At 44.3% G+C, this 27392-nt stretch overlaps 1 protein-coding gene across 3 annotated transcripts in view; it reads right to left on the bottom strand.

Moving 5' to 3' along the window:
- The window catches only part of RIC8B (RIC8 guanine nucleotide exchange factor B), a 93629-nt gene that overhangs the window by 21732 nt on the left and 44505 nt on the right, over positions 1–27392 (bottom strand). For all 3 annotated transcript variants that reach the window (XM_036760418.1, XM_036760417.1, XM_036760416.1), the window contains exons 4-7: positions 18361–18455; positions 12071–12317; positions 6679–6774; positions 3469–3613 (exon numbers count right to left, since the gene is read on the bottom strand). In XM_036760418.1, the coding sequence (XP_036616313.1) occupies positions 3469–3613; positions 6679–6774; positions 12071–12317; positions 18361–18455 (583 nt within the window). The remainder of the gene's footprint in view (positions 1–3468; positions 3614–6678; positions 6775–12070; positions 12318–18360; positions 18456–27392) is intronic.

The following is a 27392-nucleotide window of genomic DNA, read 5'->3' as shown; positions in this document are numbered from 1 at the left end:
AAACAAGCATTTATTAAGCACCTACTGTGTGCCAGGCATTGTGCGAAGCACCTTACAAATATTATCTCATTTGATCCTCACAACAACGTTGGGAGGTAGGGGCTTTTATCATCCCTATTTTACTGTTGAGGAAACTGAGGCAAACAGAGGTTATGGTGCTTGCTCAGGGCTCAATAATATTGAACGTAAACCCTTTTCTGTTGGGGCCTCTAGGGCCAAGCAGAACAAATCAACTCTCTCTTCCACAGGGAGATGAACCCTCCCAGTACTTAAGGGCTGCCATCTTGTTGCATAGAAGGGAAGCATCATTAAATAAGGTGCCAAGGACTCTCTGGGAGCTTTGGGAGAAATCACTGCACACCATGGGGATTGTCACCAAGGGGGAGGGACCAAGTAGACAAGTTATGGAGACCCTTGGTGAGCCTTTGACCACAGTCCATGACAAAAGCTGACAAAAGAAGGCCAAGGCAATGACGTGGACGATTTTGCAGTGAAAAGATGGGAAACAGGCTGAGCCAAGGAAGGGCAGCAGGCTGAGAGCCCTTCTCTGACTGGGCTAGTGTCAAGAGCAGAGCTCTCTAGGACACAGCGCTGGAGACAATGCGTCTTCATTTTTCATAAATAATCTAGGACCTGAGGTTTGGAGTGAAACGTGTCATCCTGCAGATGTCTAATGTGCACCCCGTGAAGGCAGGGTTTTCAGGGTCACACAGTGCCTGGTACACCTAATAAATAAAAATAATATTAATCATAAATAAAATAATAAATCAATAATACATAATAAAATTAATGATAAATTACATAAAATAGTAATAAATAAAAAGCACTTAATAAATGCTTTTAAATTCATTCATTAGTTCAGCTGTTAGTAGGAGATGACAAAATGGTGACAGAGAATGTACAGGAAGGTGGCAGGTCAGCTTCACTCTGTGCACAGAGGAGAAACAAGTTGGAACAAGGCTTAAGAGATGGGCTCTTTGAGTGATACCAACTCATGAAGCTCCCATGACCAACCCCAAAATACACAGGTCGGGAAACAAAACACAAGACTCTTGTGCAAAATCCCAGTACATCTACACCTGGATGACTGAGTATAACTCTGGTTATCACATCCTATCAAAAAGTATAACAGCTGGAGAAGGTCCCTAGGAAGGCAGCTGAAGAGTGTGTGTGTGTGTGTGTGTGTGTGTGTGTGTGTGTGAAATCGAGAGAGACAGAGAAACAGACAGAAACAGTAGGAGAGAGAGGGACAGAGTTGGAGAAAGAGACATAGTGTGGAAGGGAGAGACAGAAAGACCAAAAGAGAGGGAGGCAGGGAGGGATGGAAGGAGAGGGGGAGAGGGAGAGAGAGAGAGAGAGAGAGAGAGTGTGTGTGTGTGTGTGTGTGTGTGTGTGTGGGAGAGACAGAGAGAGAGAGCCAGAGAGAGAGAGAGAGTCAGAGATGACAGAGCAGGGTGGTGGTGGAGACTTCCATATTCCAGAAAGCAAGCAAACAATGAGGCCTTCTTCTGGAAAGGCCTAGATTTGAGAGGACCAAAGTCCATGGAATCAGGGACCTCTTGTTCAGCACAGCACACTTGGAGGGTGAATCCTCACACTCAGCAGTAATACACAGTTTAGAGAGCGCCTCTTAACAACACTGTGATGATCAGATGAGGGGTTCATCAAATCTTAAGACCCCCAAATTAAAGAGTGTTTCACCGAAGGTCATTTCTTGGCCAAATCAAGAGGGATTCTACCTTATAAAACCTATTCTTCAGTCCTCACCTCAGGCCCATGGGCCCTGAAGGCTGGGCCCATGGAAGGCAGGTTCTGGTGTGTCCTACAGACCTGGAAGGGCTTCTAGGACTAGCCTGGTGACAGACTATACCTGTCAGCCAAGGACCAGAGAGACTCATCAAATGATCAACTGAAAAAAAAAAATCACATTTTTTAAAGTGCCTACTATGTGCCAGGTGCAGGGGAATACAAAGACAAAAATGACATACTCTTGGCCCTTAAGTCACTCCCATTCTACTAGGGAGATATAATATGATGTACAAACACCAAGTGATGGAAGGGGGCACTAACAACCACAGAAATCCAGAAAAGCCTCTTGAAAGGGGCTGGGATTCCAAGAGGTACGGGTCAGGAGGGCATTCCAGGCATGAAGCACAGCCTGGACAAAGGCATGGTAGTTGGAGATGGAATATGGCCATGTATAGAGAATGGTAATTATGTCAGCCTGGTTAAAATATGGAAAAGAGAATTAATGATGGGGTGGGGGGAGCGGGGGAGACATGTAATCAGCCTGGAAAGAAAGGAAAACCAGATTATGGAGGGCTGTAAAGGCTGAATTAGATCTTAAAGGCAGTGAAGAGTCACCACATGAATCCTTCTGGATAACAGAGGTCGAAGTGGATTTTTAAATTTAATTTTTTTTTTGGAGGATAGCATTTGAAAATATACTATCAAGAAAATCCCTCCACTCCCAGACTCCTAGAAGACTGAATAATGACCACAGATATGATCAATCATGAGAATCATTATTCTACCGAGCTGGCTGCCTGGAGATAAAATACTTAGGCCATAATAGCTCCCAAAAGTATCTTGAAAAAAATTTAATTTGTAGTGTTAAATCTTTTGGGGGCTTTTAAATGTATTTTTGTTTGGAGGCAATCATGGTTAAGTGACTTGCCCAGGGTCACATGGCTTGTTAAGTGTCTGAGGCTGGATTTGAACTCGGGTCCTCCTGACTCCAGGGCTGGTGCTAACTCTTTTATCTTTATGTCACTTGCATTCCCCATGTGTCCCCTCACCCTCCCAGAGAGTAACTGCTTGTAACAGAGAATAAAGGGGGAGGGACCAGACCTGATGTCAATGGTAAAGGCTATTTCCAAGTGAGGAAATTCTCTGCTTCAGTATAGCGTGGCACCTTCCCTGCCACTTACATAGCCTTAGAGAAGGGGTCCCTAATTTGGGGTCCATGGAGAGATTTTAGGGAGTCTGTGAAGATGGAACTTTTCACATTTTGCTCACTGTATTTCAATATGATTGGCTTCCTTTGCAATCCTGTGAATTTGATTTTGTGCATTTAAAAACCTAATTCTGAGGAGAGGTTTATAGGCTCTGGCAGACTGCCAAAGGGGTCCATGGCCCCAGAAAGGTGAAGAAGCCCCGTGACCCCCACCCCACTCCCTGAAGCAGTGCACATGTGCTCTGACTTTTCAGATGTACCGATCAGTTGTGCCCATCTGCCTGCTTTGTTGAATTCTGAGGCCAAACAGAAATTACTTTCCGTTAGCTGCTACCTAGAGGCATTTCTGTGCTTGTGTTTTCCTCCAACAGGGTGTATTTGGAGATCTGACTGTAAGTACAGCCTCCTTTCGTTCCAGGATGACCACTTAGGCCCTCTCATTCAAAGGTGCTTCTGCTCTGACCCCAAGGAAGCGCACCAGCAGAAAGCAAGGGAAGCTGGTCTCCACCTACCTCTCTCTTTGCAAAGGACAAAGAGGAATTCGGCTGCAATCTGCTTGACCCCGAGGTCAACGTGCGTCATGAGGCGCACCAGCTTGTTCCTCACGGTGGTGCCGACTTCAGGGCGGTTGGTCACATCTCTCAGAGGAGGCAAGACCTGAAGACACAAACACACTCGTGACTGTGGCCCAGGGTCCTAGGGGTGTTCTCAGACACTAGAAGTGACTCAGAAACCTGCCCAAGGTCACAGTGGCTAAGACCTAGAGCTGGACAAGTCCAGAGGAGCTATCTGTCCAACCTGTTCACTTTACAGATGAGGAAACTGAGGCCCACGACAGTGAGGTGGACCAAGGTCACACAAGTCGACCATGACAAAGTCAAGATAGAACCTTGTGTTCCGCTTCCAGAGCTGGCTCTTTCCACCTCTAACTACCCAACCGAAGTGTTAGAGTGACCCAGGCAGGAAGGTCACATGGGACTCGGTCATCATCAGAGTGGCAAACATCTCATGGGCTCGGTTTTCTAAGACCACAGGAACCTACCTCCAGGATGGAAAGAAGGAGCACCAGGAAGATCTGCTTTCCTCGAGTCCAACAAAATCAGACCCCAAATAACGTGCATGTCTGTAACAAAACCTAGATCTGGGACACTTTGCCCCTTGAATACATGTCCTACCAACGTATGGAAGGTTGGCCATTTGGACAAAAGCATCTCCCTAGGGCCCCCACTTCCCCACCCCCACCAGCAAACACACAGGCCATAGTCATTCACTCCCTGCCTGCTTCCCTCTTGGCACATCCCAATCCACATCTTAATGTAAGACCAAGTCCAACCTTCCTCCATCCAAGAAGGCCCGGTCCAAAGAGATCCTTCTCTCATCTGAACTGTAACACGTACGCACTGAAGCACAGGATTTTAATTCATGCTATCTGATATTTCTTTCCAAGTATTCTAGGCCTTGTCTCCTGGATTAGCCCCCAAGTAGGAAACCAAGTTTCAACACTTCTCTCATAACCCTGTGGGGCCTTGCCCAGAGCTGGGCCTATGGCAGGTGCTCCTGAGCCAAGTAAAGTGATTTTCAGTCCAATTTCTGGTGAAAGAATAGGACCCCGAGAGAGTCTGGCTTGGAGGCCTGGATTATGAAACCTCCTCAGAAAGGGTGTCAGCTGAGAAAAAGAAATGGGGATGTTCTGGGAAGTTATTTGGAGTTTGCTTGAAAATGAGTTCATTTTCTTTCTCTTGGTACCTTTTGTTTTCACTTCTCCCATGTCCTTCACTTCACTTCCGCTCACTCGTCCCACCTTCCAATAGCCTGTACGACATTTTACTCACCCTTCTGTTATTATTATCAATAGTAATCACCCATTGGGAATCACTTGTAGATCCCAAGGTCCTGTCTACCACGGAACCTTACACACGACTGTTTTCTCTTCTCTGTGCCTCTTGCAGAACTCTCACGGGAGTGCTGGTTTAGACTTAGGAAGGATCTTAGGGTCCAACTCCCCCTCCCCATTTTGCAGATGAGGCGACCAAGGCCCAGAGTGGTTAGGTGACGTGCCTAGGGTCACACAGCTAGTCAGCATCTGAGACAGGATTTGAACCCAGGACTTGCTGACTCCAAGTCCAATGCCAAATTGACTAAACCTCACTTCCTTTCTAATGAAAGATTCACTTGCTCTACTGTCTTCCTGGAGGACCACTACCCAATGCAGGAACTCCTATCTTCTCTCCTCCCATTAGACCAGGAGCTCCTTGAGGGCAGGGCCTGTCTTTTGCCTCTTTTTGTACCCCCAGTGCTCAGCACAGTGCCTGGCACACAGTAGGTACCTAATAAATGTTTACTGATTGAATGATCCTGCCCCAACCCCAATACTAGTGTGTTGTTTTTTTCCTGTACTTTACGATTCCAGTCCAGTACCTTGTGGGTCATCACCAAATACTGGAGGCTTCATTTGTTTCCTTTATTGGACATGTCAGCACCCCAAAATGTTGGCTGAGCCTGGCTCCTCGTGTGGAATGTAAACACAGAGAGGCTCACATAGGTGTTCATGCATTAACGGCCACTACGGCTCCTGAGAGAGGCAACAATAAATAACAGCTAACAGTTGCTATTGTGATGCCTGTGTGCCAGGCACTGCGCTAAGAGCGTTATAATTAGTTACGATCTTGTTCGATCCTCACAATCCCCTTGGGAGGTGGGCGCTATGATTACCCTCATTTTACATATGAGGAAACTGAGGCAAACAGGGTGAAGTGACTTGCCCAAGGTCACACAGCTAATAGGTATCTGAGGCCGGATTTGAATTCAGGTCTTCCAGACCCCAGGCCCGGGGCTCTATCTACTGCAACACCCACTGCACACAGACAAGGCCTTACTTAAAACAAAACATTAACCTTCTCCAGCTAAATGGAAACAGATTCCACCCGTGGATTTACAAGTTTTCCTCCCAGCAATTCCACATGCAGAGATGCTCCAAAGTTTCCCCTATGGACTGATCTGTCAATGGGCCTGTGATGGCTTCTCTGTGTGGCTCCTTCCTCGACCCAGCCATGCTTTCTCTTCCTCGAATTCTGGCTCATGTTTTTGCATAAAGCCTCCAAAGAAGATTCACTCGAAGCTCCTTAAATCCGAATATACATGCCTTGCTCTCTACTCCAAGTTTTCCGAGAACATCTACTACAGGCAGGTAGGTGGCACAGTGCCAGGCTTGGAGGTAGGAAGACCTGAGTTTAATCCAGCCTCAGATACTTATTAACTGTTTGACCCTGGGCAAGTCATGTAACTGCTGTCTGCCTCAGTTGGTTAAATGGGGTAACAATACCGCCCCTCTCCCAGGGTTGCTGTGAGGATCCTCAGCACAGTGCCTGGCACATAGTGTTACATAAAATTATCATCACTGTTGCTATAGGGCTCTGTGCACAGTAGGATGCTCCATATTTTTTTTTCAATCTGGTAGATCTACATTCCCCCACCTTCACTAAAAAACAAAACCAAACCCAAAGGAAGAAAAGGTGGATTTGATTCCCAAGCTGGATGAATTCCAAAGGACTCTCCTAGTGCCAATGGGCCCCCGTTTCTCAACTGAGAGGGTGTCAAAAGAAGAAAACGATTCCCTGATGCTTCTGGAGCTTGAAAAAAGAACCAGGGGCACAAAAAGAATACAAGTAAAAGTAAAATAGCAGGCGGCCGGCTTTCCCAGTCAACACGCATCCAGCTGTTACCTGGTCTTTAATGAATTTCCGGATGTTTCGGTGAGCGCGGGAACATTCGGTTAATAAACTGAGTACTGGAGTCAGGCCCTCCCGGTAGCAGCTTCCCTAAAGAAGAACCAGGGAAAATGGGTTAGCTGGTTGACAGGATTCCACAAAAGACACAGACACACGCACACATCTGAGATCAGAGGGTGGCTTCTCTCTTCAAGAATGAAAAACTTGGAGAGGTAAAGATCAGCTTATGGCGGAACATCGATGGGACTGAGGCATCATAAACTCCCCTGAGTCTGACAGCTCAGATGAGCCATGGGGACCAGCCCGTCCAGCCTTTTCATTTGATGTGTGAGCCCATGACTTGCAGCTGAGCACACAAGGTCACAGAACGGTCAGGGTTCAAACTTGAATTCTCTGACTCCAAATCGAGGCCTCTCTCCCAGGCACCACGGTCTCTTTCTCCTACAGTACTTTACCTTACTCCATTCCCATTCACCCACAGTCATTTCCATCCTTCCTCAGCACCTTTGCCCTATATTTTCCTACGTCCCCTGTCTTGGCCAACTGGCTGCCTTGGTTACAACATGGCGGCTGTGAGGTCCACATTCGAGGCCCTGGCGGCTGTTTACTGTTTCACTCTTGGTCCGGCTGACTCCAGTCAAAGAGGAATGGAGGAGAGAGTCAGCCTGGGCAAGAACAAAGCAACACCCAACACGACAGAAGATGGCAAGGCAGCAATCACCTCCACACAGGAAGCTACCAAAACAGGCGATTTTCTAGGATAAGCCAACCAAGGGGAAAAGGAGAAGAAATGGAGGAGAATTCATTTCCTTTAAATGAACTCCCTCATATTTTTTTAAAGTCTGGGCTTATTTTGAGGGGGAAATAGTAAGAGCAATGGCTGTACACACGTATCTTGTACTTCCCAGTTTAGAAGCTGCTTCAATCAACAGCTCTGTGAGGTAGACAGCAATGGTGTGATTATTTCCATTTTACAGACAAGTAAACTGAAGATCAAAAAAGTTCAGCAATTTTACCCAGTATTCTCTAGATAGGAGGCTGAATTTACACTCAAACCCTTTCTTTTAAAAAAAAAGTTTTCCATTTTTTTTATAATAGTCACTTCTAGATATGGTACCAGCCCCCACCTGAACCATCCCTTGTAAGAGTCCTGCAGCATCTGATGGTATATTCCATTTTCTGTCTGCCCCATGTCCGTTCCCCCCCTTCTAATGAGAGGAGGCTGAGTCCTGGGAGCAATGATGGATATTTACTCTAAGTTTAGTTTCTTTAAATTTATGTCTTCTTTTAAATGATTATAGTCACTGTGAATACACTTTCCATGAAGTCAAACAAACTTTCCCAGGTTTCTTATATTCACCCTTCTGGCTCTATCTTACTTGTATACATGAGTTTCTTCATCTATTCCACTCACAATGGTCATCTACTTTGCTTCTGACTATTTGCTGCACAAAAAGTGCCGCTTTGAATATCCAGGTCAATACATTTCATTCTGTCTTTTATTTCCCTGGAGTATGGCACAATACTGAGATGATCTGGTCAGAGGTTATGAACAGCTGAGTCATTTTTCTTGTATAACTGCAAATGGCGTCCCGGAACTTTAGACCAAATTCACTTCTCCACCAACAGTGCATTATTAGGATTCCTGACTCTCCAATATTGCTTCCATTGTGTGTCTCTGCCAATTTGAATAGAGTGAGGTGAAAGCTCAGAGTCATTTTCATTTTCATGTGATCATTACTAGGTGGCCATTTTCCTTTTCAAAAGTATTTCTCATGTCCTTTGACCACTTGTATTCAATTTGATAAACATTTATTAAGCATCTACTATGTGCGAGGCACTGTGCTAAGTGCCGGGGATATAATAAGAGGCAAAGGATGTTCCCTGTACCCTCAAGGAGCTCACAATCTACTAATAACATCTACTGGAGAATGACTCTTGGTCTTATACTCGGAGTCATGACTCTAACATCTTGGATATCAGACTTTTATCAGGAATATTTGATGCAAAGTTCCCACCCACCCCCATCACCACCTTTTGATGATTTCTTTTATTAGTCTATAGTCACAAAAGTCTTTTAATTTTATGTAAACTGAAATGGTGTCTTTTGTCCCTTAGGGTTACCTGCTCCCTTTCTTTGGTCAAGAATTCCCCCTCTGGCCATAACTATGAAAGGCAACTCTTTTAATTTTATGATGTGACCTTTTATGCTTGGGGCAGCACATCAGTCTGGAGATGACTGCTGTAAACCTAATTTCTTCCCAGAAGCTCTGGGGTCTTCTAGGAGCTCTTCTCAGCTAAAGATAAAACCCCAGTAAAGTGATGGTGTTAAGCTTATCAAACACTGTGCCCTAAATTTCTATTGTTTCTGTTTCTTACTTACCTCGTCTGTGCCACTTCTCAGCTTTTTATTTTTAGGCAAACAGTTTTGATGGTCACCACATTATAATTTATAACTTGAATTTGGGTAGTGCTATGCCTTCTTCATTTCTATTTCCATTCAGATTCTAGACCTTTTGTTACACCATATAAATTTCATCATTTGTCTAATTCTACAAAATATGTCTCCCCCTGCTCCCACCTTGGTGGTATTACTGGTTAACCCAGGGAGTATCATCATCTTTATGATACTGGCACCACCTACTTCAAACCTAGACTACTACAATAGCCTGCGGGCTGGTCTCCCCCCACTCCAGCTGTCCAAGTGATCTTCCTAAAGCACATGAGCACGTCTAACCACGTCACTCCTCCCATTCAAATCAACGATAAAAGTCCTCTGCTGGCAATCAGGGCCCTTCACAAGTTGGCCCCCTCCCACTTTTTCAGTCTTCTTACATTTAATTACTTCCTTGGCCCCACCACACTGATCCAGTGACACCTGCCTTCCCTGTCTCCTTGCTGTTCCCGAAACTAGACATACTTCATCTCTCCATGAGGTATTTTCAATGGCTGTCCTCCATGCCTAGAATTCTCATAATTATTCATTCTCTCTCTCCCCCCTCCCTCATTTCTGCTTCCTGACTTCCCTGGCTTCCTTCAAGCCTCAACTAAAATTCTACATTCTACAATGAGTCTTTTCTGAATAATGCTGATGCCTCCCCTCTGTTGATTATCTCCAATTTGTCCGGTTGATGTCTTGTTTGTACAGAGTTGTTTTCAAATTGTCTCTCCCATTAGACTGGGCATGGACTGTCTTCTACCTTTCTTTGTATCTCCAATGCTTAGCACATAGTAGGAGCTTAATAAAGGTTTACTGATTGCCTGAACACCCAACTAACAAGTATCTCTCCAGTTATTTAAATCTTTATTTTTGCAACAAAAAAGGTCTTACAGTTGTATTTGTGTAAATCCTATGTGTTTTGCTATGTTAACTCCCAGAGAGCTTGCATATTTTGTATTTTTTTTAAATCAAACTTCTCATTTCCTTCTGATTTTGTTAGTATTCTATAGAAATGCTGGTGGCCTTGTGGATATTGTATCCTGCTACTTTACTAAAGCTATTAATCCCCTCAATTAGTTTATTTGCTGATGCTTTCAGGTTTTTTAAGCAAATCATCATCTTGTCCACAAATTTTTCTTCTTTTGGTCAATGTTTATGCTTTTAATTTCTTTCTCCTGTCATACTGCTACACACAGCATTTTAGAACTTTGTCCAGGTCCTATTAGAAGGGAAGGAGGGCAGCCTTGTATGTCCTTGTTTGTACACAGAAAGGTTCTAGGTTTGCTTTTTTCCTTCACTCACAGCAAATAATGCTCTCACTTGGTTCCATATACATGATTCTAATCATATCTAAATATGACTCTTCCATGCCCAAGCTTTTGTAGGTTTTTAACACAAATGAGTGTTGTATTTTGTTAAAAGGTTTTGTCTGCACCTACTTATATGAGGTTTGATTTATATGCATAATTGTTCTCATTTTCTTAATGCTAAACCATTCCTGCATTCCTGGCATAAATACAAATCAGTCCTGGTGAATCATTTTCTGGATATCTTGCTGTTAGTTTCCTTGCTGGGTTTTAATTTAAAAAATTGTTGTATCCAAATTCATTAGTGAAATTGATCTAAAGTTCTCTTTTTCTGCTTAGCCTGTCGCTGGTTTGGGTATCTGGACCATATTTGCCTCATGAAAAGCATGTGCCTCCTTTCTCTAGTTTGGAGCGGTAGATATTAGCTATCCTTTAGACATTTGAATTTAAACATTGAATTTAAGCATTGGAAGTCACATGGAAAATTCTTCTAGGACAGGTTTCTTTATTTCTCAGTTTATGCTTATATAATTTCTTTTTCTAAAATTTCACTGGAGCCCTACATCCTTTTTTTGTTAATTTGAGTACTTTATATCTTTATAGATAATCATGCACAGCTTTGAATTCTCAAGTTCTGTTGGTGATATATTGATTTGAGTATAGATTTTTTATAATTCTCTTTATTTTCTATAAGGTGGAAATTCATCTTGCTTTTTCTTTTGGTAATCTGATATTTCTATTAAAACATGTTAACTAATGTTTCATTGATTTTGTTAAGTCTTTGAGTTTTGTCAATTTTATAACTCTTTTATTTTCAATCATCTATTCTACAATTTTCAAGATTCTGTCTTTTGTATTTCTTTTAGAATTGTGAGTTTGTTTATTTTTCTACTTTTAAAAATGGCATTCTCAGTTTTTCTTTTGGGTTATTTATTGAGCTAGTAGGTTCTTTATTTCTCTTTTCCTACTTTGTTAATACAAATTTTCCTCTGAGTACTGCTTTAACTGCAATCTATGATGTTCAGCATGTTATCTTATCGCTATTATTCTCTTTAACATAAATATTTATTGTTCACATGATTTATTCTTTGGCTGGCTTATTATTCAGGATGTTTCAGTTTAGGCCAATACTTACCCTGACATTTCCTTTACTGAACACTCTTTACTGAATTATGGTTGGCAGAGAACTTGCTTATATTAGTTCTACTTTTTGTATTTACTTATGATTTTATTATGCCCTAGCACATGATCAGTTTGTGTAAATGTAGTGTGGGATACAAATGACAAATTTTTTGCAAGAGTACTATGGGATACTAAGACATATGTATATTCTTTATTCCCATTAATAAATCACCAGAGGTCATTCAAATGTCTTTTCCAAAAATCTATACAGCTCTATTTTTTCCTCTTATTTATCTTTCTGTTGTGTTAATCCTGTTCTGAAGATCCCCTCTCCATTCTGGGTACTAGTTTCTTCCTCTTTAAAAATGAAGTTATTGGCCTAGTTCAACCAAGGTCCCTTCCAGCTCAAAAGCTTAAGGGTTTTAAGATTCATTTCCTAAGCTTCTGGTGATTCAGATTCCTTAGTAAGCAGCTTATTTGGGAGCACCTCCCAAAGCCATCCCACCATTGGTATTACCTTGTCTATTCTCTTCTCCATAAAGTCAAGGAGAACACGAATGGCCTCCATGTTCATGCCATTGTACACCATGGTATTGTACTTCAAATTGGCTTCTTCTTCCCTTGTTTCATCCGGGCCTGTTTCAGCTTCTTGGGTCGGTTCATCCAGAGTTGTTGCCTCCTGGGCAATTTCGTCCTGGGCTAATGGGCTAATAAGGACGTCCAAGCATGAGACTGGAACGTTGCTTAAAAGGTTGACTGCATTGCTGGAAAAAAAAGAATTTTAAAATGTTTTAAATATTTGTGAATAACACTTTAAAAAAAACCAGGGCACAATTAACAGTCTGTAAGTGACTTTAAGGAGGCAAATTAAAAAACAAACAACCACCTTTGAAAAGGTGCCATAATATTTGATAAGTTACACAAGAGAAAGAGAATAGAGAACCAACAAATAACCCGAAAGATAAATAAGGAGGGCAAAAGAGACTGATGAACACATAATCAGATGGCTCACTTACTGAAAGGAGAAAATAGGAGTTGATGGGCTTTCATACGTACTTTTCAGTTTATTCTTTATGAGTAAAATGATTTTCTAAATGAATGAGTTTTGGTCTCTTTTCCTTCACCTCGTTTGTGAGAGAAGCCGAGGTGGCCGCCTCTTTTCCCATTCTCTCTCCTTCTGAGAGAACAGAGAAGTGAGCTTGAGCCATGCACCAGCAGGGGGAGCTCACACACAGTTTTTGAGTCATCACCGATGTGCTGTGGGTGATTCATTGGACAACAAATCCCCTGCAAGGATGGTGCAAACTACTTTTAAATTTGGCCTGCTCTCCAATCACGGAGTATCCTTCCCACCAGAAAGGGAAGCCATTCTAGACTCTGCCTTAATCTGCAGGAACTTCAGAAGTGGGAGAAAAAGAAGCCGGTGCTGAAATAAATCCCATTTCTGGCTTCGATGCTTCAGGCAGTATCCTCAGTCTTAAATCCTGATTAAAAGTTGTCCTCTCCTCTCCCTCATCTTGATTTACAGCTCAAAAAACACAGTGGAGTTCTGGACGTGGTCCCAATTAAAGTGACCAGTGGTAACCTTGATTAAGATAACAGTAACTTTGCAGACCACCCCCCAAAAATAAACAACTTTGAAAAATGCTTTTCTTGCCCTTCGGAAACTTGATCTTTCCGCTTCCTCCAAGCAAGAGTTCTGTCTTTCTTTCATCATCAGAGAAGATTTCATTTCTTAGTGGGTGTATTTTATAATGAAGAAAAAAAATTCTAATTGATGCATCAGACAGAGAACCAGGGTGGGAAACAACACAAGGCGGTACATGGGGGCCACTAACCACCCCTTAATGAGCAAACAAGGACTGCTCTCATTTTGATTTGCCTGCTACAGACTTGCCTGATGAAAAGATCTTCTCACTATGGCTATTTATAAGGAAAGAAAACCTACCAACAAGGAACGGATTTTTTAAAAATCCTTTTCTCACTCTTTCATTTTACAAGTGCCTCTTTCAAATAAATGTTTCTTTGAAATCTTCTCTAATTTAAAATTCTTCTTTTTCATTAGGAATTTGACAAGCATTTCCATACACGAGAGGAAAAATAAAGGATCGGATGTAAAACTGTGAATCTCTATTATGTTTAGCTTGGTTTTTTAAGCATACAAAGTAAACAACACCGCCCGGCTGGTCTGTATCTTGTTCCAAATTTTCTTCTGCTCTTTTCTGTGAATTTTCTAAATATTTCATTGTTAGGTTTTGGTTGTTTTTTTAACAGAACTATCACAGCTCCTTGTACTCCACTGGTAAGTCTTCCCTCTCCCCAAAATCCTTCCCTTGTAACAAATACGGATGGTTAAGTAGGACAAATTCAGACACTGGCCACATCTGAAGATAAATGTGGCTCATCCTCTACCTCTGGGTCACCACCTCTCTGCCTACTGGCCTTTCCCTCCTGCATTCAACAGGTAGCAGATGGGATTGAGCTTCATATCTCCAATGGAAATAAACAGAAGGAGAAAAAAATCCCCTTAAATCCTAGAACCAAAGGCAAATCTACAACTGGCCCAGAAATTTCAGCATTCTGCTGATTATTGCTTTTCTAGGTTACAGGGAGGGTGGCTAAGCTAAGATCCCAGAACTCCAACCAAGAACCAAAGATCTCTGAGAAATGGAAGACTTCTTCCTTGACATCATTTTAAAGCACTAGCTCCCTTTTTAAGTGATGTTAAGTAACTAGTTTCCAGGAACTGAACAATTGTCAGAAACCAAATCTGGCATTCGATTCAACAAATATTTGGTGTTTTTTTCGGCTTTTCAAGGAAAAGTCCCCCCCGTTTGCTGGTTTCTTATTAAAGCACCGAGTTCCCAAACAACTACAAAATTAATTTTCTGGATCACTGTGTCCGAGCTATTCTTTTCAAGTCACGAAGTGTGGCTTTCTGATCTCGTCACTTCGCTGACGGTTTCATTTGTGGTCAGAGAGTGTAGGAAATTCTCCAGCTACCGGGAAGTCGGGGAGTTTCAGAGATGTACACAAAAGGTTTGGAATGTCTGCTCCAGGGGGGAGAAATCCTGTGTATCCCACTCTCCCTTTTCTGGCTGCGGAGATCATTAATCACCGGGACAGGACATCCTCCCCCTCAAGCTCCTGAGCCCCTCCCGCTAGGCAGATTCTAAAGCAGGGCCAGTTTAGACAGAGAGGATTCTTTAGTGCCTGGGTTAAGCAAGCCCTTGTTTGCGGAGGGCCGGAGAATGGCCTTCTCATGCAGAGTCCTGGCTTTGGACACAGTTTACTAACAGGGCTGGTCATTTTAATGGGAGGATGAATATTGCAGTGAGAAACACAAGAAGGGGAAAGTAGCGATTCAGGCACTCTCTTTTCTCTGCTAATTCTCTACTGTTTGGGTGTATTCTTTTTAAAACTTGTGGTTAATATTTTCTTCATTCCCACCATCACCCACTCCTCCCCATGGGGAGACCTCCTGGAGCTCTCAGAAGCTGCCTCTTCTGCCAGACTGTTGACATCTACAGCCCCCTGAAACATTCCCAGGCAGCAGGACCTGACTCATGACCAGACTCCTCCACTGAAGGTGACGCACGGTGATTTTTATAGAGGATGCCCAGAAACACCAACCCCAGAATGCACATGGAGCCTTTGCCCACCAGGAACACCTCCCCCCGCCACCCCCTTCTAAATCAATACCATCCATCAAGTGAAAAAGCTGGTCTTGGAGCCCAGAGACATGGGCTGAAGTTCTAGCTTCACCCTTTACTAGCTGGGTCACCTTGGACAAGTCACTTAACTTGTGTGAGCTTCAGTTTCCTCACTTAAAAAGACTCCCTAAATTCTAGTCGATCTGACAACTCTTCGTTGAGCACCCACTGTGTGCTAGAAGCTGAGATTATAAAATCTGCAGAAGCCAAAGCCATGGCCTTGCCCTCATGGAGTTTATAGTCCGGGGTGTGTGTGTGTGTGCATGTGTGCATTCATTATGAGAATCAAATGTCATGCGTAAAATACTATTTCTATAAATATCAGTACTTATTGGGGTTAATGGAGGCACACTCACAAAAATTTGCTAATATCTGACAAATTCCTCCTCCAAAGCCCCCTTAGGGACAGGGAGGCTTTTATGGGCAATGCCAAGACAGCCCACACAAGGGTGGGTCTAACCTAGCTGGAAGGGCCCGGGCAGCAGCTGCATGCCTGTTGTCCAGGCCCAGCCTACTCAGTCTAGAGAGGGTCCTCACCAGCTGGGTTCTAAGGGGGTTTCTGCCCACAGCTCCCAGGGACTTCCAGGCTGTCATCTCCATCAGTGGGGGAGTATCTACCCACAGACAGTAGAAGAATATTTGTATCTAAGGCCTAGCTTGAACCTTACCTACAGCAATTACTGTCTGTGCCTTCTTTCACTGGGGACTTTGAATGGTTACATCAATTTTAGATCCTTTCTTTTACAATTTTTAGTTTTCTTTTTTTAATTCTGAGTTTAATCAACACCAATAAAGAATACTTATCTATACCTACATAGAACAGAGAAAGCAGCCTATATGTGACACCATAAATTTCTATTATATAACTATACTCTTTAAAAATTAGTGTATTTCATAAATTCATCCTGTTACTTTCAAAGCCTGTTTTCTTCTGAGCATTTAAAAAAAAATATTTCAATGACATTCTCTCTTTTCTCTTCTTTTTTTTGGGGGGGGGGTAACCCTATCATCAGCTCCCCTTTTGTCCCCAAATTCATTTCCCAAAATGAGAAAGGCGCAATCCTGTCACAAACAGGCAGGTGCACAAATCTTGTATTGTCATTTAACTTCTGATCTATGCCTGGGGACTCCCCAAGAGACAAAGTCCTGGAGGGAAGCAACTGCATCTTCTTCCTTCTATCATTATTGTAGCACTTGAGGGACATGTGGGACACAAACTCAGATCCTCTGGGTTCCAGATCCAAGACTCCTTCTACAACATGCTGACCTTCTGTAGAAAGCAGTGATATCTCTAAATTTAAACTCTGCACACGTGTGTGTGTGTGTGTGTGTGTGTGTGTAAACCCCTTCCTATTACAGAATCACAAAATTAGTAGGGACCACCTTGTCCAACCCAAACCCGAAGAGGAGTTTCTCCCTACCCTCACCTATAACATTCTAGACATGTGGTCACCCAGCCTTGGCTGATGCCCTTCATCGAGGGGGAACCTACCATTATTACAAGGCAGCCCCCAGTCCCCTTTGGGACACCTCTGATTAGTAGGAAGTTTCTCCTTGTATTGAGCCCACACATACCTCTCTGGAACTTACAGCACCAAAGAAAACAAGTCTCCTCTCTCTTCTGTGCATCAGCCCTTCAAATGTCTGAAGACAGTGAGTGACCCTGGGGCTGCCTCCACCCTGCCACCCAGAAGGCAAAGATCCCCTTTCCCCTTAGCAGAACAGTATGAGGCCCTTACCCATCCTAGTTCTCCCCCTCCGGAAGCTCTCTAGCTAACCAGTCTCCTGGCTACAACATGGTGCCCAGAACTGAACACAAACATTCTCCCTACAATCTGAGCAGAGCAGAAGACAGCGGGACTCCCACCTCCCTGAATTTCCCCCAAATGGAATCCTAATATTTTCATTCTCTATCCCATAGGGTTGTTTCAAGGGAAGTCTGCTACCAAACCTGAAAATGCTATTTGTGGGTGGACGTTGTCATTACTACGACCGTCATCCTTTCTAAAAGATTTCACCAAGACCTCTCTTCTAGCAAAGGGCTGAGGCTCCAGCAGCCCCGCATGTCACAGTAATAATAACCTAGATATCACTTTCAGCTTGCAAAGTGCTTTACAGACACGATCTGACTGATCTTCACAGCAGCCCTGGGAGGGAGGTACCACTGTTGTCATTCAGTTGTTTTCAGTTGTGTTCGACTCTCTGTGACCACATCTGGAGCTCTCTTGGCAGGCAGAGATACTGGAGAGGTTTTGCCATTTCCTTCTCCAGCTCATTTTACAGATGAGGAAACTGAGGCAAACAGGGTGAAGTGACTTGCCCAGGGTTACCCAGGTAATAAGGGTTTGAGGCCACATCTGAACTCGTATCTTCTTGGCTCCATGCCTGGCACTCAATCTACTGTGCCACCTAGCTGCCTCTTCTATATTACAGAAGCGGAAACTGAGACAAACAGGATGGACTGATTTGCCCAAGGTCACACAGCTAGTAAGTGTCTAAGGCCAGATTTGAATTCAGGTCTTGCTGACTCCAAGTCCAGGCCTCTACACCAGCCAGATCACAAAGGGAAGTTTGGTAATTCAGAAGAAGGAATTCATTTTAATTTGCTTAACTCTCTGATGCTGACAAATTTCATGTATTCCATCAAAAAATTTATGAGGAAAAATTCACAGAAAATTAATGTACTTCTAGTGGTGACTTGATCTTTTTAAAAGTATCCTTTAAATCCAATGCTCAAACCTACTGGTAAATAATTCTTTTGCTTTAAAAAAGAAGAAGAATTCTTAGGCTCATAGCAGTTCAGCTCTTCTGGATGACCATTTTGGAAGAAGCAAACTCATCCTTCTCTACTTGGTGGTGGTCACCATGGTTACTAATCAAGGGGCCTGAGTGAAGCGGCTCTTTTCTGTCTTCCACTGGGCCACGGTAATGACTTCTAGCCTGATGGTGACCTTAAGTTTATCACAAGGCAGAGGATTAATAACTTGTTGTTTAGACATACTTAAAAAAAAAAAAGGCATGAAATCTAGACTCATCTGAGTCCCCCACTCCCACCCGCCTGTGAGGCCACCCTCTCCAGCCAGAGCTCACCCACCTGTGAAGCTCCTCCGTTTTGTCTTCAGTTGGGCCCATGGTGAGTAAGCAGTGGCGCAGGACTGCAGCCATGACACGGAACTGGTGAGAGTCACTCTATTGCAAACACAAGACAAGAAGGAACAAAGACAAGTGTTTATTTGGAAGGCCTGAAGGCAGCTGAACAGAAGGGAGCCATGTGGTCAACTTGTCTGCCCTTTGCCCTTAAATAATGTAGAAGTGGCCTCGATGGTACACCTGGAGAAACCAACAGTCTGAGTCCCTTTGCCTCCAAGCCTGGTCATGGGCCAGTGGCCAACGTGACCCACTCCAGGGAGGACGAAGACCTAGAAGAAGTCGGGACCCACCCCTCCTGCTCTAGCTTACAGATAATTCCCAGTGGACTGGGGGTGGAGATAGTGAGAGCCAGCAAGGCGGGAAAGGCAAGAAAACATATATTTGTTAACTGTCACATAGCTTAGAAGCATTTCAGGCAAACACAATAATCCTCCCCAAATATTGAAAGGGCTGTCTGGTGAGAGAGGAATCAGACTTGTTCTGCTTTGACCCAGAGGGCAGAGGTAGGAGGGTGTGTGTGTGTGTGTGTGTGTGTGTGTGTGTGCATGTGCATGCATACTGGTGGGGGGAGGATGTTGCAAAGAGGAGGACTTAGGGATGATGTAAGGGGTAACTTCCTCATAATCAGAGCTAGCTAAAAGGGAAAGGGCTGCCTTGGGAGTTAGGAGGTTCCTTCTTTCTTCAAGTAAAGGCTCTCATTGTGGTGGTGTTCACATTAAAGGGTAGACGATGTCTGAGCACCCTTCCGACCCTGACATTTGGTGATTCAGGATCATTAATGACACGGGATGACTCAAGGCCTTCTGAGAGATGCTTCCATCATCATGCCGCTCACTTCCAATGAGGCAGCAAAGAGGACTAGGCTAAACCATAAAAATGCATGGAAAATCCCCCAAACTCATTGTGACCAATATCCTCAACCTACTGCGCTTTCCCAAAGTTGGAGGTCACGATATTTCTTGGGGGAAGCCAGCGTGAGTGGACTTAGCTCTTCTTCCTCGGTCTACCTGCTTTCTACAAGATACCAAAGGGCTCCCAAGTGCCCCAAATCTTGGTTTCAGGTTTGGAGAAGACCAGTTTTTGGCCATTATTCTTCATCTGTCAGAATACCACAGTTGCTTTATTGCTTTTGATCAAGGTACAGATACCTCCTCTGTCGTCTTGTGGCGAAACGCTTTTAAATGGAGGCCATATTAGTAGCACCCAGTGCAGACTGGAGATTGCAAAGATATGACGTTTTAGAGCTGGGAGGTACCGTCAAGGTCATCTGAGGAGAGAGATGAGGCCAGGAGAGGCAAAATATCTAGCCTTGGTCATTAGGCACTGAGAGACAGGGCAGGGACCCAGCTCTTCTGACTACAGCAGGGATTCTTCTCCTATTTTTATATCCTGGACCCCTTGAGCAGTCTGGGGAAGCCTCTCAATATCATGTTTTTAAATTAGTGAAGGAAATGCTAAATTTCAGTTAGAGGCTGGTGAAAATGAAGATGCTGCTTTTCCCTCTCCTCCAAGACCATGGACCCCTGCACCGTATCAGATACCGGGGAGGTCAGGGCAGGAACACAGAGGGGGAATAGAAGACAAAACTGACCGAACAGAAATGATCAGGGAGTTTCTTATTATTATTATGTGCCTCTGAGGGCCTCAACCAAAACTCTAATAGTAATTGATTCATGATGTCAAGAATATGTGGAAATCCTTCTAAAACCCTTTGTCTACAGTTGCCTCTGACCCAGTGAACCCTCCAGGGTGGCCTGAAGCATTCTTAACCCCACAGTCTAGTGCCCTTTTACTTGATTTTTGATGGAAGGGAATACATCTCCCTTAAACCAAATGTCCCTTTACTGTTGGAAATTACCAGGAAAAAAGTGATCGCTCCCTGTCCCTTTCCCTGATTCTGTAAGCTGCTTGCACAAAAAAGCAGTCTAGCTTTCCCTCACTTGGCAAAGTGGATCTGACATCTAATTTTTCCCTTCCCCATTCCCAGTCTCCAGTCTAGTTTCAACATGGCAGAAATATCCTCAAAGCACAAGGAGCTGCTCGTGATGAGTGACGACCACTTACTCATCAAGCCTTCCCCTTGTCTGAAACGACTCTTGAAACCCCAGCTCCTCTTGAAGGCCTTCCCCAACCACTTTGTAAATCTGGTGATGATTCCCCAGGAAATCACGAGGCTAGTCACCTCACTCTCTGTTCACTCACTATTCCAGCAGCCGATGAATGGACTTCTGATAGCCTTGTGTTTAACACAGCCCTGGTCACTGCAGTGACTGTACAGAAGAGGGTGGAGCTGTGCCCAAAGTGCCAGCTATGGTGTCTAGTGGTGCATCGTTGGCAACATCAGCTAGTTGGTACCCAGGCGCCAGACCTATCCAGCCAACTCCCAGACACCATCTACTAAAGCCTCTACAGATTCTGGATTTGAGCTCTTCTTCTTGGCCACAGAGGTCAGGATTAGGGGTGATTTTTTACATATTTAGAAGTTCAAGAGAAAGACACTTCAGCTTGATTAAGGGCAAACTTCCTAATAATTCAAACTATCCATGTACGGAATGGGCTGTCTCAAAACACAGTGAATGAATTCCCCTCACTGAAGGTCTTTGAGCCAATTGTCAGAGAAACATTAACAAAAAGTCTTTCTATTCAGGCCCAGGTGACCTCTAAGATGCTGTGATTCTAGGTTTCTGCACACAGGAAGATTAATTTTTTTATAATGATGATGGTGGTGGTGGTGGTGGTGGTAGTGACGACATATTGTTTATTAAAGATGACATCTCACACTCACTTCTCGAATCACATCTGGAGTACTGGTATCTCTCGGGCCAGAATGGCACAGGGGAAAAAGTATTGAGTTAGGACTCAAGAGTCTCTAGACCAGGGGTGGAGAATGTGCGGCCTCAAGGCCACACATGGCCCTCTAGGTCCTCAAGTGCAGCCCCAAAGGGCACTTGAGGACCTAGAGGGCCACGTGTGGCTTCAAGGCCACAGGTTCCCCACCCCTCCTCTAAATTTTTTTTTCCTCATTCATAAAATGAGAGGTTTACAAGCAGCATACCATGCATGGCATAATGAAAAGTCCACTTCATTTGGAGTCCTATGGGAATCTAAATCCTAGCTCTAATCTATAATTCATGTGAGACCTTGGCCAAGTCCCCTTCCCCATCTGAACTTTAGTTTCTTCACGTGTAAGATGAGGAGCCGGCCTACCTTAGTCGGGAAAAACTTTAATTGAGTTGGCAAACTTTCAAACGTTGCATGACCAAACTTTTTGGATTAAGCAAGATTTCCATGTGGCAGATATTTACATTTATCTTCTCCACCCTTTTGTTTTCCACTTCCTGTGGAAAGCCATCCCTTTGAAAGATCCGAGATCATTTTCTTTATTATTGAAATGCAGCTACCCATTCAAAGGCACAAAAAGTTAAATTAGACAAAGCACTGAGATGAAGAAGAATAAAATGTCCAAATAAAACTTGGTCAGAAATATCTGTTTCTGAAGTTCCCACCACCAAGAGCCTTAAGAACCTGTATTTCATGTTGTTGTCCTACTATCTGTACCAATAATATCTCATTTCAAACACGAATAATATACCAGAGAGAAGCCAGCCATTTCAACACAGGAAAGAGTACGTACGCTCACATAATGTCCTTGGAGTCAGCGAGTAGAAGGCTGAAAGCCCCCAAACAGGGAACAATCCCAGAATTGGGGTGATAAGTTTAGAAAAAATGTTGTCCTCAGAAGCTAGGATGAGTCAGTATTAAATGAAAGCTATCAGCAAGCTGATTATTCATGAGCATCATTGGGGTGGTGTTGGTCCCAGAGAACCTCCCAAGTGAAATTTATGAAACTGCCCTCATCTGGTGGATTTGGCCACTCATTCCTAAACATCTTCTATGGATCACAGTCCTCACCTCTCATATCTCGCCCAAATCCCAGCCTTAAACCTCTTAGATGTTTGTGGTTGGTCCTTTGTTTCTCTTTGTGCTCTGGAGTTGCTGGTTAGCTTGGAAAACTTGTTTGGTTCCTGTGTTCTCCCAATTTTAATTATCATCTTCCAGGTATGATCATCTCCTGGCAGGCACTGCAGGTCAGGATGCATGATGGGTAAAGAACAAAGACACTTCTGAGCCATCAACGTGAAGGGTTAAAGGAGGAAGGGACAGATAGAACCGGGCGAGGCGGTTCTAGAAATGACTGAGACCTCCCACCGGAGGAACGAAGCCATCTTCCTGCTTTGCCACTCACGGGAAAAATGATGGCCAAATCCTTAGGGTATGTTTACTGGAGAAGGGAACCTCTCAACTTAGATTCACCCATGGGCAGAAGCTAGAAACTCCATCCCTAAACCAAGAACCAGCATGAGCACATCAACCCAGCACAGAACTGAACCGCCATTTTGTTTCTTTGTGGAGTTAGAAGCCAGACAGTGGAAATCAAACTAACAAACACCTCATCAAGTCAGTCCAAACTGGAGGCAAATCTTTATTTCCTTCACCTAAAATGGAATAAAATGCAGCCACAGACATTAGGAAAGGTCTGGATTTTGAGTTGGAAGAACACAGATGGAGTTCTAGCTCTGATACTTAGCAGATGTACTACCTGTACCTTGGGTGGATCAGCTCACCTTAACCCTCTGGGGCCTCCACTGAGCCCTCTGTAAAATGAGGGCTGTGGCCTAGACCTTAGACTATCTCTTAGGCCCCTTCCAGCTCTCAATCTTATGAACCTATAATCAGACTGAACTATAGAGGGCAGTAAGATGACCACCCCGCTGACCACTCTCCTCACCAGATTTCCACAACCCTGGTCTCTCCTGGTTCTCCTCCTAACTGCCCAGCTATTCCTTCTTAATTTCTTTTGCTGGATCACCACACCTGTCCCATCTCTATGCATGAGTATACCCCAGGGCTCTCCTGGGCCCCTTTCTCTCTCTCCAAATGATCATCAGTTTCCATGAGTTCAACTACCACCTCCATGCGGATGACTCCTAGATCTATATTTTCTGCCCCAATCTTCCTCCTGAAATCCAGGCTCTCCTCACCAATCGCCTGTCAGACTCCTCAAAACAGATGTCTTATTCTCATTCAAATTCACCATGACCAAAATAGAATTCAATATCTTGACTTCCAGATCCACCCCTCTTCCCAACCTTCCATACACTGTCCTAGCTTCCCAAAGCTATGGATAACAGATGCCTCACTCTCTTTTGGTGCTGTCACCTCCCATGATGACCTGCCACTCAAACATTCTCAAAGTTTTGATAAGCAGCATGGTAATGTCAAAACAATGGGGGAGGGGGGAGGAGGAAAGAGAGACAGAGACAGAGAGAGAGAAAGAGACAGACAGACAGACAGAGAGACAGAGAGAGACAGAGAACGCGACAGAGACAGACATAGAGAACGCTAAGTCTTCTGGCATTACTCCTCTTGTCTCCTCTTGTATTTGTCCTCTTGTATCTTGTATTGTCTCCTCTTGCATTGCCAAAGTAGAGATGGGTCATCCATCTAGCATTTTTTTATACCTTTAAGAAAGTTAAAGGATTTTATCCTCTCTCCCATGAGATTCTCTTTAGCCAGAACAAATGGCTATTTTTTACACAATCACATCCTTCTTCAGCCCTTAAGTTTCCATCAATAGCTTTCTTATTTTAAGACTGCTATGAGGTAGATACTGGTGCTGATCAACCGAAGGAAAAACCTTCTGTTAATCTGACAATCAATCAGGAGATCTGATCCAGGCAGAAGGGAAGAGAGCTCAGGCATCAAATTTCTCTGTGCTGTGATTATGACTGTTTTTGTGGAGTCTTCTGATATACAGCATCCCTGAGACACTGAATGAAATAAATGATTAATCTGCAGAATAACAAGGAGGTTAAGTTAAGTTTGATAATACAGTTGGTTCCCAAAACTGGAATAACTAGGACCGTGCTCTAAGATGGGAGGGGATCAGAAGAAAACGATATATATGTGAAGGACTTAGATCCTTAATATTGTTAAATCTGAAGACTATTCAGCCTCAATTGTCTACTCTAAAAAGGTATAATGACATGAAAAATTTAAAAATAATTTATATTTGGATTGAGAATACACTTTATATACAATAACAGTTAGCATCAATAACAGTTAACATAGATTTGATCATGTGTTTGTGTATACACACAGGTACATGCACATATATCTCACAGGTATATGTCAATTCCAAGTCCTGTGGAGAGGAGAGAAGAGGGAAGGTGGGGGGGGAGAGAGGGAGAGAGAGAGAGAGAGAGAGAGAGAGAGAGAGAGAGAGAGAGAGAGAGAGAGAGAGAGAGAGGAAGAGAGAGAGAGGGGGAGAGAGAGAGAGAGAAGGAGAGAGAGAGGGGGAGAGAGAGGGAGGGAGAGGGAGGGAGAGAGAGAGAGGGAGGGAGAGAGGGGGAGAGAGAGAGAGAAGGGGAGAGAGAGAGGGAGAGAGAGAGAAGGAGAGTGGGGGGGAGAGAGAGAGAGGGAGGGAGGGAGAGAGAGAGAGAGAGGGAGAGAGAGATGAGAGAGGGGGGAGAGAGAGAGAGAGATGAGAGGGGGAGAGGGAGAGAGAGAGAGAGGGGAGGGGGAGAGAGAGAGAGAGGAGAGGGGGGGAGAGAGAGAGAGGGAGAGAGGGAGAGGGAGAGGGGGAGAGAGGGAGAGAGAGAGAAGGAGAGAGAGAGAGAAGGAAAGAAAGAGGAGAGAGCTCACTAGACCAGCTGCTTCCCTTTCCGATCCATCCTTTACAAGGTTACAAGATCTTTCTCATGCACAGATCTGATCACTCTCTGCTACCACACAAACTCTTAAAAGTCTCCCTTCTGACCAAATAATAAAGTCTGGCATTTCAGACCTTCCATGATCTGGTTCCAACCTCCTTTTCTAGCCTTTTCCCATACTAGTCCCTCTATGTGCTCCATTCTCCAGCCAAATTCAGCCATTTGCTACTCCCCCAAATGTGTTCCACACTTCTCCTTGCCTTTGTGGCCCCTGATGCTGGTTTTCAGAATATAACCCACACCCCCATCTTTTGAATTCCTTCCTATCCGTCCCCAAAAGCCCAACCTAAATGTCACCTCAACCCCCCAGGTAAGAAAGACCTTTCCACCCCAGACCTCACAAGGCTGGCAATTCACATGTACTTATGAGGCATCATTTCGTATCCTGGTCATTTATATTCATATTATATCCCCCCTCTAGGAAAACTTTGTCCCTAATGCCACGCAAATAGCAGGTCCCTAGTAAATGTTTTTCCAAATACAGCATCTCAATCACCAGAAGGATTCAATACAGGGAGACCCCTCTCAATCTCAGCAAGGCAAAGAAAGGTCCCTAAAGCCAGAAGACTCCAACCAGCTGGAAGACTTGACCTGGTCAGCAAGATCAACTGTCCCCCCATCTCCTTTATGTTGAAAGATCAGCGTGCTCATTCGCGTTAGCTCAGAAGCAGTCCCCACCCCCGACAAATCACACTAACAATGGCCAACATTCCCACGGTCCGCGCTTTAAGGTCCGCAATGTGCTGCCTCACTGGGTCCTCGCAGCAGCCCTGGGAGGTAGGTGTTCTTAGTACTACCCCCATTTTACAGATGAGGAAACAGGCTGAGAGGCTAAGGGGCTTGCCTAGGGTGACAGAGCAGGGCAATGTCTGAGGCAGCATTGGAACTCAGGGCTTCCTAGCTCAAGGTCCCGCATGCTATCCTCTGCCCTACCAAGCTGCTGCCCACCAGGGGATGGAGTGGGATGCCAGGATGCTGGAAAAAGTAAACAAGTCTAGAGGCTGAATTAAAAGCCAGAGAGCCTTGGACTCAGCAGAAGCCTAGGTCTGAACCCTGACTTCCACCTTTACGAGCTGCGTCACAAGCAGACTGACCTTTCTGAATCTTGGATTCTTCATGGACAAAGTAGGTGTAATGATGACCTTAGTGCCCACATCATGGGGGTGTGCTGAGGATCAGGCCAAGAGCACGCTGCAACCCTGAGGTTGTGACCCTCCAAATGCCAGCCTAGCCCCTCACTCTGCCCAGAGGCCAACTTTCAAGCTATTCTTGGTAGGCCACGGCCAGGCTCCCCTGGGATCCCAGGCACCAGCCTGCCTTTTGTGAGCTCCTCCTACACTGGCATGACTCACATTTAGGCAGCACTGGACAGTTCACCAAATGATGCTACACTTGCCTTTCTGGTCTTCAGCTTCTCCAGCTGGAAAACAAGGAAGTGAGACTGCAAAGTCCCAGGTGCTCTAAGCCTGACCTGTTGCAAGGGTAGCAGTGGTAGTAGGAACTCATGGAATCTCCCCTATGGGAATGAAATGAAAGCTGGGTCTGCAGCCCCACAAACACACACCATTCTTGGCTATCTGGTCTAGAAAGAGGTCTTGGCCAGACCCCCTGTACTCCCTCCCTGACCTACCAGAAGTAGCTGACCTCTCCCAGATTCTTAGGAACTTGGTGAACATGCCTGAACCCAGCCACAGTCCATCTCCCAAATTTAGCCTAAGAAAGGTCAAAGGAGATAAAACCAAATCCCCAAGCTCTCTTCCAGATCAACAACCCAACCAGCTATTTCTGGGGCACCAATGTGCCCAGGACTGTGTTAGATCATACTCAGCTGATCATACTGTGGAGATGGAAAGTTTAAGCATGCCAGAAAAAATTATATGGGCTGTAGGACATAAACAATGCAAACTGGCACTGGAAAGCAACAAACAAAGGAGAAGTGATGAAAAAAAATAAAAGGCCTGATGAGGAAGGCCTCTATTTATGGTCATTAGAGCTACCATGAAAATGTCTCATCTTCTTCCATAAATGAAATCGCAAAGGGTCCTCCTAACTAGGGTAGTTTTAAGTTGTTCAAAGGGCAGCTATATCATGTGGTAATGTAGCCCGGGAGGTCAGACATTCCCCAAGGGGTAAGAAGGGCACTGCCAGCTGAGGGTAAAGGGCTGCCTGGAGATTTTCCACAGTCTCATTGGACTGGGGAAGA

Source organism: Trichosurus vulpecula, chromosome 5 (assembly GCF_011100635.1).
Source record: "Trichosurus vulpecula isolate mTriVul1 chromosome 5, mTriVul1.pri, whole genome shotgun sequence".
In the NCBI taxonomy this organism is placed as follows: domain Eukaryota; kingdom Metazoa; phylum Chordata; class Mammalia; order Diprotodontia; family Phalangeridae; genus Trichosurus; species Trichosurus vulpecula.
Note: the sequence above shows the minus strand (reverse complement) of the source record. Positions and strands in the feature narration are given on the sequence as shown.